Genomic DNA, 12249 nt, shown 5'->3' with positions numbered 1-12249 from the left:
AAACCATCTCCTAACTGCCCTCAACAACATTCATCCTAACAAATAAATTTCACCGTTAAAGGGAAGAAAATAGCCACCTCAACTTTCTTGACCTAAGTATCCAACGACACCAAGACAAATTCATCACATCCGTATACAGGAAACCAGGTTTGGCCAGCCAGTACATCCATGCCAAATCCAACCACCCACCAAAACAGAAAGCTGGAGTATGGATGAACTTCTACAGAAGAGCCTTCACACACAACTGCACAGAAGACGACCTCCAATATGAAATAGCATGCATAACTGAAATAGGACTAAACAATGGTAACACCGAATGCCAGCTATCCATGTGGAAAGCAGAAGCCCAGCACAGACACCCACGAGACAGTGATAACCCGAACCAAAATCCCAAACCCACATGGATCACTTTTCCATACCACCCCACCACATCAGGCAAATTTGCCAAGGCCCTCAAACCCTTCAAAATCCGACTGGCACACAAACCCATATCCCAAATCAGAAGAGCACTACCCAACTTCAAGAGATACTACCTACCCAAACTTGCATCCCTTGGTGTCTACAAAGGCCACATGCCAATGCCACAACACCTACATTGGCAAAACCATCCGTACTGTACATAAATGGATTAATGAACACGTAAAAGATGCCAAAAAAGACACCAAAATCAGGCCTTTCTCAACACCTCCACTCCACAAACCACACCATTCCTTTGTATCCATACTTCACACAGCCGGCTCTGTTATAGAAATCCATGCTATCATCCAACAGAAACCAGCACCATCTCCACTCCAGACGCCGTACCCTTAATGAACGAAGACAGAGGATCTTCGAAATTAATAGGATTTAACTATTAAATTGTGCAATGAGGAAATCGAAATTTCTAAATTTCACATAACTAATTTTAAACTGCGTTTACCGCATCCATCATGAATAACATTAATATATTGTTCTATACCATTAGATAAGACTACCCTTTAATTTATCCCATCTCCAATAATCATACAAACACAAAAATAATAAATAATGCACATAAACAACAAATTACAAGTTTCTGTGGCCTATCATGGATAATTGTGGGCAATTTGTCATAACTGACCTGGAGTGGTAGCAAAATTTACTTTAAAGAATACACTTACCTTCAGTGTCCAAATCAACAGCTAAATTTTGGAATATATCCATGTGGGAAGAGTGAGTAATGGTTGACATGTTGGGCGTTAAGCCTTTGCTGCGAATGTAGTTGATTGCCTGCGTACCAACGTACAGCACCAGAGCATTCATCAAGGGGATGTTATACCTCATGCCAGGTTCATTGGAGACTTGAAGGTTCCGCCGGAGCTCCGAAAGGAATGTCACTGGTGCTCGGGCTTTCAGGTAGGAGTCCAGATCCTGAAAGTAGTTAACAAATGTTGCAGTACATGCCTACATGCTAACAATAGAATTCTATGTGCAGAAAGAAAAGGTATTTTCTAGGGCTAAGATGATACCAATGGTACTGTTATCGGAAAATATTGGGTAGATTTTATTTACCAATATTTTTCCGGAATTTGCAGGGTCAGCAAAATTGCCATGCAATATTTTCACGATATCGTGATTATTTATTTTCATTTATTTTGCACCATTAGTGTGTGAAACACTGCATTTTTTGATTGCATAGCAGGTACTTTATTATCCTGTTGTAATTCTTGAGTATTTTTTTGAAGCAAAACTCTGGTAAATTGTTGTTTAAAACTGGGCTGAATTACTCTCCTAATATTAATCATTATTTTGAACAGATTTTAATTGTCACAATTGATTGATTGATTTGCTTCATTTTACTTTACTTTTTGTGCACTTTTAGTTGCGAAGATGGGGATGAATGATGATGTGATGAAATTGATGAATGGACACTCACAAACACCCATACCCAGGTAGGGATTCAAACCCAGGACTCCTGGTGGGAATCGTTAAGAGTACTGGCTCAAAGTGTTATCAGATCAGCCAATGTATCTGTATCACTAGTTCCTAAAAATGCTGTAAAATACATAAATCTCTTTACAAAGTATGTTGTAGTCTATATTTTCCTCTACTCATTTACATTGTACGAGGGCCATACTGAAAGTAACGAGCAACATTTTAAAAAAAATCAGAATTCACCAATACACACAAAAGAAGTGTAAATCATCACAAAATATTACAGACTTTACTGAACGTAGAGGTAGTGTGACTTGATTAGCTTTGATCGCGTGTAGTTGTTTCAAAATGGCAGACAGTGATGTTTTGTTTCGACAACGTGCTGTGATTGAATACCTTGTTAAAGAGGGAATTCCTGCTGCTGAAATTCAGAATAGACTTCAGGATGCATATGGAGATGTATGCATGGGGTTAGCAGTGTTAGGAGATGGGTAAAACATTTTAAAGATGGAAACACGAGCATCAAAGATCTGCCTCTGAGCAGTCGTTCACAAATTGCCTCCACGGAATGCAACATGGAAAGAGTTGACATCATCATTAATGAAGACAGACGGGTATGTATATTTAGATGTCATTTTAGTATTGATCAGAACACGTGCCCCAAAAATGAAGATAACCAAATGTTACCACTCACAGCATGATGAACTACTGAACTCTGGAAGTGTTTTGTTCAAATATTCTGTTAGGACTTCTTCAGGGTGAGAACTATTATTAAGTCAAGCTGAGGTACACTTTCATGTTACCCAGAATACAATAGTTCTCGGGGTCCTTGCTTCCAATCCCCATAGGGACACACAAGTGTTTGAATCTCACTTCAAAAATGTTCTTGTGCTGAATGTGTGTTGGGTAAAAAAAAGGTAAAGTGTTCCCCTGTGCATAGCACCACGCCATGAAGGCGTATAGGGGGTGAGGGGGTAACGCCCCACACTTTCTTGATCCGGTCGTGAGTGGGGGTGGCGTGATCAGCATCACGCCCCTGACCGCCTTTACCCCCCAGGGTTTCCCCCAGGTTCCCATGTTATTCGACGTTGGGTAGGCGCCGGGGCCGCTTCCACCGTTAGAAAAGTTCCCGGATTTGAACCGGCCGGGGATCAAACCCGGGACCTTGAGCATGGTAGTCAGACACGTTACTGACTGAGCCACCGCGGCCACCATGTGTGTTGGGTATCTGTCAATATTCAAACACTGTATATATGTGCTATTATAAGCTTATTAATTGCAATGCACATCATGTCAAATCCTGGATTACGATAAGATAAGATAGCATTTGTAAGACTGTAGAAAACTTCTTACGTCATGTGCTGGAAACATATTTGTTAAAACACTAAAATCACAAGACTTACCAAGTCTGCGAGACCGCAACGACATCTGCCGACGAACACAGGAAGTAACGCCAGTGTAACGACAACCGCGTCTACTCCGTCTGTCCTCGACCAGCCCTGAAGATGACTCCGTGAAGGAGTCGAAAGCTTGGAAGAACTCCGAAGTGCTTTTTATCGTGCTGTTTGTGTGTGATTTTAGTGTTTTAACAAAAATATAGCATTTATTAGGCTGCAAACACTCACCTTCTTGAAGCTGACTGGTTGGATCATGGAGGCAAAATTTGTCAGTACCCTTGGGGCATGTGCTATTTCAGGGAGCATGTCCACCTTCAGGTTTGGTGTGAAAGGATCCGGAAGCCTCATGTTTCTTGGAAACGCAGACAAAATTAAGTTCCTCATCTGCAAAAGAAGGAGAAAATGAACTTTATGATGACGGGAAGTAATACAATTCAGCTTTCCTGATGTATCATTTATTATATGCAAGATGAGTAATTCAAAGTATCCTACAGCTTTCTACATCTACTTCCACACGACAAAAAAAAAGACCTCGAGCCACTGCCCAGTACACAGTCTAACGTCAAGCAACCAGCACTTCATTATTGGGAAATGAGAGATGCGGTAGTAGATAAATACTGAGAAAATAGTACTTTTTCCGCGGAACTGTTTTATTTGTAGTTCTATTAATTTCAGTGGCCACTGCCACCATCCTCATTGAAACTTGATGCACTGTTGCTTGGAGTGCTTCCAATGAGGATGGTGGCAGTGGGCACTGAAATGAATAGAACTACAAATAAAAAGAGTTTTGCAGAAAAAGTGAGTACTATTTTCTCGGTATTTACCAGAACTTCCTTGTTCGTATCTTGCTCGAGACGTGAGGATTTGAAGAGCTCTGATCTACACTTGTCTACCAATTCACAATGGCGCTCCTGCCTCAAAGCCTTTTTCTTTACGAACAACTTCATACACTTGATTACAAAAATATTCAACTGGCACTAATAAAATCTACAATTGTCATAAATTCTATTGCTTACTTCACTTGAATTCTTATATTTTCTGAACATCTAATTCCTTAACCAGAATATGGAATATGGTTATAAATAACTTTGCAATTTATCAACAAATTATTATTACATCTTCCTTGCATTCTCATTCCTTGATATAAGAATTCCATATGTTTTAGCTTTTTCTATCTTCAAGTTATTATGATTATTTTTGCCATTTTAAGTACTACCGCAAATTACATTATTCTGATCTCAATTGTAACTTAAACATTACACTATGTTGTTTAACAGATTTCTATCATAAATGCCCATAAGAATAACAGGAACATAGGACATAAGAGAGAGAGAGAGAGGAAGAAATATAATTGAAGCTGAGCTAATACGTGGTGTTGGTATCAGATGAAATGTATTCACTGATACTTTTTCACAATTTGCATTTCATGGGATCTGCAAAAATGTTAGACGACATTTTCAAGAGTATACATTCAAAATTTTCCTTATTTTTCACTGTATTCTGTGAAGAAAAAGATTTTGTGATTAAATGTTTTATATATTTCAATTACAGTATTTGAACATTTGAAGGAAAATTCTGGTTTAAAAATTTGCAGTGGAATACTTACATTTTAATACTGATCAATATTTTGAATAACTTCGTATTGTTCCAACATTCAAGCATTTGCATCAGTTCAAAATGGTATTAGTTCAGCCCTACGATAACAGAGTGTAAAGTGAATGGGGATATGTACAGGAAACATGACTTGTTAACATAATTTTAATCAAAATTTCTTAGTTTAACAATTGTTCAGTAACTTTGTTGAAATTACTGTCCTATGAAGCATTTCAGCTATTCTTCAGTGTTACAATTTCTATATCTTACCTGAATGCAGTTAGGAGGGATGACATCACAGAAGCCATAATGATAATCACACAAGAACTCCGGGAAATCGTGGAGCAACACTAGTAACACACGTAATGTTCCTTTGTACAACAGAGTGACTGGTTTGGCAAGCTCTGCATTCCGCAGGAAAGGAGCGAGGAACTTGAAGAGATCAATGAGGAGTTGAGCGTACATACCCCAACCCTGGAATGAAACAATACAATTACTCACAACAAATCCTTCCTGTGAAACAAAACATGCTACATGTATATATAGTAGTTAGAGCACTTTTTTGAGCTGTGAAGTAGGTGCAAAACACAAACACAAAATTCAGAATACAATAACTGTCTACAATTTTGCAATATGAAAAATGGAGAATGATAGTCTATGTAATAAAGATGTTTCCAACTATTCAAATTTTCGTTAATTAACATTTCATTCCTTCTCTCTATGAACTATGAACATGTAGATAGAATGGAAGTGGATGAACACAATGAAACATCAATACAGATTCAAATAGGATCATGGTTTCGTAGAAATACACTGACAATTCTGCCTCGGAGATTAGTGATCCGAAGGGGATGGAAGTTCATTTTCTCTTTGCACAAACTCCATGATTTGCCAACAACTTTAAGTGGCTTTTCATTGGCTGATGCTGCTGTTGTTGTAAAGTTGGTGTTTTAAGTTCACTTTATGCACAGTTAAGGCTAATCGAAACTGGACCTACAGTTTAAAGTGGGATCCAAACCACTCCTCCACTACGTATTGAACCTGGGTCCCCTCGATTATAAGACAACAATGCTACCACTGCGCCATCGTAGAGGCTGCATTGGGTGATGCATGGTCAGTCGTGCTGCAGTTACTCCTTATCCACTAGTTATGCTAAAGATCCAGGGTAAACACTGAAATTTTGGGTCGAACCCAAGCCTTTTCGCAGCAGAGACAAAAGCATCAATGTGTGGGCTTATGTGGAGGAAAAAAAAAGGCCTCATGACACTTTACTCTAATGTGAAAGATTATGGTAAGAAAGTACAGATAGAGTTAATAGCGTTGAATGAAATTTAAAATCAGTGTAACAGCACAGGTTCTCACAATAAATAAAACACAGTAAAGAATAATTGTGGAAGAACTGGCAACAATTTATTAATATACTGGAACCACAATTTACATTTTTCAGCATTATACTTTTAATCTCCTTGATCAATAAAGCAAAAATATTACAAAGGTTTTCTGGATTTTAAGATTTTTCACCTGGGACTTCTGAAAAACTTGAAATCATGGGTCCAATATTTCGAATTGTCCTTCAATTTAAAAAAAATAAAAACAATTTAAAAATGTGTGCCTGAGTAAATATATAACCATTTCATTATTTTGCAAAGTAGTAACTTTTACACTCCATTCTCTTCATGTGAAATGTAAACTTTCGTTACTTTATTTACTTGGGAAACTAAAGTTAAACTGTCAAACGGCAAAATGATGCAAAGACTGAACAAAAGAAAGCAAATGAAAATGTTACCTTCTGCTGTGGGGTAGTAGCCAACATTCGCCCAATGAATACTCGATGCGATACAAGTTCCAGCCATGCATATGCAAAACCAGGAGCTTTGGCAGGGCGTAGTATGTGAAGGGTATGACAGAAGGCTGTTAAAACCTGCAAAGAGACGACAACAAAACATGCTTACTTGAATGTTTCTAGTGTCTAACATAAGCTAATCATACAAATTGAGTACAAAATAGCAAATATTTAGTGACTACTCGAATTATATACTCAACTTTATAAGCAATTAACCCAAGAGCTTTATGCTTAGGAAATGATGTTGCAAACTTGATTAAAAAAAAAAATTGGACATTTTTCAAAAGAAAGAAATTACAGCTTTTTGAATTGTATACCATTGTATTCATGCACTTGAAGAATTACCTGAAAATTGATAGCTTCCAAAATAGCTTCTGGATTATGGAGTTCCAAGAATAGCATAATAAAAATTCGATGATATGGTAACTGTTGGAAATCAGAAACATGAACCTCATGGTCCTGCAGGAGAACACCGGCAACAATTCCCAAAACCTGAAGAGACAGAAACAATCAAAAGTTATAATGCATCATAACTGCAGAAGTTTGCAAGAAAATTTGTGAAAACCTAAAATGTTCAAATGTAATAATGTAGCAGCAGTATGGAATGATAGTTGCCTTTGCATTCTTATGTGAATGAAAAAACCTGCAGCATGCCTAGGGCAGCGGAAAAAATGTCAGCTCCAATTTGCTAATGCACGTCTCACTCCATTGGGGCTTTTATAAATGCAAAATGTATGCTGCCAAAGCACAAAATATCAAATTTTAACAAATGCACATTGAAACTGACTTTTCTTCCACCCCAGTAGACATGCTGTAGTGCACCTGGCTTGGAAAGTGGCCCCAAGCTAGAAAAACTGAGCTTACAAAGGAGTGATCGTAACATACCCTTTGGTATGTGGGATCGAACTGGATTGACGTAACTCACTGATCATTCATCCTTGATTATGAACAAGGCAAGCTTGATGGTAAGGTGCAAGAGGTACTAACTACACACATATGAATGGCAAAACACAACATTTGAGATTTAAACCCCTAAAGACTGGATCAGCATGGCTAAAGTAAAGTGGTATACCTCTGTCTGTATAGCAGCTGAAGTTCTGCAAAGTATGGTTATGGTCGTGACTGTACAAAGAGTCTGCCTCGCGACTCGCTTCAACACGTTCTTCCTCGAATCATACTTCTGCCTCTCTTCCTAACTGCTCGTAACTGACTGACTAATGACCTCTCTGCTCCCAGACATTTATTCCGATCGAATTTACTGACAATGCCGAATCATTACCTGTAGTCTCTTCCTTGATTGCAATTGTTTACACCTATTTGCAACGATGGCGATCAAGGAAACTTGGCAATGTCTGACAAGACATTCATTCCTTAGATGGTTCTGGCAATTTCCTGATTGGAAAGGTGATGGCTAGAGGCATGCATATTTCGTTTTTGACGAAAAAACGAAATTTGAAAAAACACATTGTAGTGTTAATTTTCATGTTTTTGAAAGGTGTGAGATGCATTTTGTGACCATATTTTGTCACGAAATAATGCGAAATGAACTGCAAAAAGCGAAATTAACTCTTATAAACACGAAATTTAGGGTTTATTCACCGACGCGACACCTTCCGAGGTCTGAATTATCCTGAGAGTTATGCAATTCCCGGAAAACTGATTAATTCTGCTGTTAATATTGGAGAAGCAAAATTGGACTCCTTTACACAGAAATAAACTTAATACTATGATAACTACATAAATGTGCTATTAGAAGTGAAATGTTAATTCTGTGGAGTAAGTGTAGTTTTTAAATGAAATTTAGGATTATATTCACAATTTTAAAACCAATATGTCTTTTTATATACCACTTTTCATCCATTTTTTCACCGCTATAACACCGATATTTTATTTTATTTACCGCTTTTGAACCCGAAATTGACTCAGTTTTTGTACCGGAAATTTTGCTTTTTTATTTACCAAAAATATGTGCCTCTAGTGATGGCTAAATGTCTGGGATTTGGAGTTATTTGTACTTAATATTTTCAATGATTTTATAGACTGTTACGGAATTACCAAAATATACTAAATATTTTTTAACTTCAACTGTACTGTTTTAAATAAATTAAAAATAGTTATTTGCCCGTAGATTTCAGTGCCACCACTCACAAAAGGTTGTTTGTTTGAGGGTCTACATACAACTGTCCCAAGTGGCATTCGTAAAAATATGAATATTTGTATGCAAAATTCTGGCAGATTAATATGGTATAAATACAACTGAAAACTTCAATATTAACCTTTACAAATATCCAGAACTACATTAAATAGCTGCAAGCAATGCTAAGTACTATCAGACATCTGTATGGGTTCAAAGTTGTACTGAACCTCACCTAAAAAAACATCAATTGCATCATTTTATGCCATTGGCAGGCAGGGGGGTTTCAAACACAAATTAATATACAGGAGTAGTAAATACTTGAGCAATTGTTTGTGAGCCACATTATATTTAACTTACCCTTATGATAAGGTCTGAAAATAAAATTAGAGAGTTAATAAGTACTAATAGACCACAATTTGCACCACGTGAAATGATTGCATATATCAGAGGTTCCCAAACATTTTCGTTTCACGGTGCCTTTAGTGTTTTAAGATCTTTCCATAGCACTCAAGTCAAAAAAATAAACACATATTTCAAATTCAGGAACATTTTATAAGTAAAATGTACTAAATAAGCATGCATTTGGAACATTTCGTAGCATGCCTGTAAACCAGCCGTGGCACCATCGCACACACTTTGAGAACCACTGGCATATATATATATATATTTTCTCTCTCTCATTTTGGCCTACATTGATGTGTTCTGCTGAAAACTATTCAGAGATATGCATTTTTTTCCCACCATCTATTCTGTAATGCATCAGTGCTAAATAAGCCCACTTACCTTGTTCAAAAGGTTGATTTTGGTGGCTGTGTTGGAAGTATCACCTGAATGTTTCACCAAGAGAGCAATGAGACGAACAAACGCATCCAGCGTATGAAAACATTTGGCACGGACTAACGTAGGAGTTGTTGTTTGTTCAGATAAAGCTCGGTAACACAAATCTACACACATTTGTGTGCTCAGTCTGAAGAAACGAGTGATGAGATCATCAGTTTTTAAGATGCCATGGATGTTCATCTGCAACGGAAGCAACAGTTAAAAATTTAGTCTGACAACAAGTGGGGAAAACATCTAAATGATTCAACTCATAAAATGCTTAGTTATATTCTATAACCAACAGAATTGCGAAAATTTTGCCTAGATCATGAATGGAACTTGGAACCCTTGCATTCCTTGACTTCACCAATATTTTTATATATATCTCCACAAGTTTTGTTCATTCCAGGTATATAATGAGCATCTTGTTGACACTGCCTCTCTGTAGACATGTGGAAACTAGTGTCGTCTAGTCTAGTCTCTACAAATGAGACATCGAAATCAAACTGAAAGCTTATGTTTTCACAACTTTTTTGAAGCAAAAACCGATCAAAAACTCAGAATATTTCTTTTTTTGTGACTGGTATGACAATACAGCAGATCCCAGATTTTACATTCCCAGACTTTACATATTCCCACATTATACATTCAATCTTCATGGTTCCAATTACAGCACCTTGAATAACGTAGTGTGGAAAACGCGCACGGTTCTGCACTCTCTGGCTGGTTCCACTCGAAAATGATCCGCTAGAGGCGCTGGTGTTGACCCCGGTGCTTGGTGTTCGACTGCTTATAATGGAAGTAAATGGAGTTTTCGGTGCAACGTCTGATTCTTTTACATGAAGCATTTCTATGAATGTGATAATTGCTATGATATTTGGTACGGTGGTCGCGAAGATATTAACGAACATTCTAGACAGTCGACCACGTCCTGTTATAGTCATACTTTCATTAATAATACGGGAGAAAAAAATATGCGTCAAATACTCTTGGCAACTAAATTTTTGTGTATGAATTAGGTTCATTATTATTATCATCATCATCATTTCTTTTAAAGATATACACACTGAAGCATTTGTATTTTTGATATTTACTGTATCTTTTCTTCCGCTTTAAACTAATCGCGGCAATTATGATAATGATTGAATGAAACGACAAGGGGAACCCCACAAAACTTTCTTAGTGCCATCGACATGAGTGTAAGGCAACTTTCAAACAAATTGGACAAGCGACACGGGATGTTCACACTGTCACACTAGTGACACACACTTCCAGACTGTAAAATAGCATTCATTGCACATGAGGGTCCAAACAGCAAACGACACGTTCATATGGCGTATTCGCATGCTACTTGTTACTTCGGTCGGAAAGCTCCTTAAAGGAAGGGTGCTCAGACCGAAGCGACGTGCTACAGGGGGAGTTCCCAACTAAGTGACAAGCGACATGGTGCCTTCAGTCTATTAGCAAGCGTTGCTTGTGAACAACAGATAGGCGACATGATAAACCGCACATTACAACAGATCTAGGCAACACGATAAGCCACACGTGTCGCTTTGTTGCTTCTGCGTCGCTCAAACTGTGCCATTTCCTCAATAGCTTGCAACATGTTACCGTGGTTTGTTGTTCGCGCACACGCGATGCAATGAGTGTCTTGCTATAGTGAGATTGCGCACCAACGCGACACTTGTCGCTTAAGGATTTCACCAACCGAACGCTGGCCTGTTCTTCCCGTCATGCCGCTATGATGTGAAATGTTGCTCTTGATTGGCTCCTTTCCAAGCAACATGTGTCGCTTCGGTATGAAAGTTGCCTTGGATCGAATGACCCGTGTCACTTTGGTGTGAAATCCTCGTATCGTTTGTCGCATGTCGCTTTGGTCTAAAATCTCCTTGAGGAAAAGGTGCAGTCAGAGCTTGTGTCCCTACGGTTCGAAAGGCTGCATTGATTTCTGACTGCTCGCTTTCAAGCGACATTTGTGGTTTGTCGCCTCAGTATGAAATATCTCTCAGGATACTATTTATATTCTAATAACATAGAAAAATAAACTCTAATACACAGTCCAAGACCTGACGTCCGGAATCACATTGCGATGTTTCTTCTTGTGTTACGCATGATATTTATTTATTAATTTTATTTTACTTTTCTTTCAAAATTAATGCCATTTCGTGATTGCAAATCACTCCACAAATATAACTGTTTCCATCAATTCACGTACCGCCTTTCAAGACAAACAAATCTACATAATATATTCCAAAAACTAACAAAGCCGCATTATTTCATAAGAAAATTAGCACCGACATTGATCGCACTGCCATCTATGTTTCTCATCCATCTGGGGAACCAGTTTCTTGGGTCGTTTTCCACACTACGTTATTCAAGGCACTGTAGTTCCAATAGAGCAAAATGTTATAAACTATTCCTCAATTTTACATTTTCCCGTATTTTAAGTTTTTTCAGCTTGGTCCCCATAAAAACGTAAATTCGAGGTTTAACTGTATAATTGATTGCAATATTAATTTATACCACTTGTCCTTGTTTAAGAACAAATCAATCCCTTCACCAGATTA

At 37.8% G+C, this 12249-nt stretch overlaps 1 protein-coding gene across 10 annotated transcripts in view; it reads right to left on the bottom strand.

The window, feature by feature from the left end:
• LOC145998924 (CCR4-NOT transcription complex subunit 1-like) overlaps nt 1-12249 on the bottom strand; it is a 142158-nt gene that overhangs the window by 15906 nt on the left and 114003 nt on the right. For all 10 annotated transcript variants that reach the window (XM_083135706.1, XM_083135707.1, XM_083135709.1 and 7 more), the window contains 6 exons: nt 9647-9883; nt 7072-7218; nt 6670-6804; nt 5154-5357; nt 3519-3674; nt 1140-1389 (listed from right to left, as the gene is read on the bottom strand). In XM_083135706.1, coding sequence (XP_082991832.1) covers nt 1140-1389; nt 3519-3674; nt 5154-5357; nt 6670-6804; nt 7072-7218; nt 9647-9883 — 1129 coding nt within the window. The remainder of the gene's footprint in view (nt 1-1139; nt 1390-3518; nt 3675-5153; nt 5358-6669; nt 6805-7071; nt 7219-9646; nt 9884-12249) is intronic.

This window comes from Lepisma saccharinum, chromosome 14 (genome assembly GCF_977018435.1).
Source record: "Lepisma saccharinum chromosome 14, izLepSacc3.1, whole genome shotgun sequence".
Lineage (NCBI taxonomy): Eukaryota > Metazoa > Arthropoda > Insecta > Zygentoma > Lepismatidae > Lepisma > Lepisma saccharinum.
Note: the sequence above shows the minus strand (reverse complement) of the source record. Positions and strands in the feature narration are given on the sequence as shown.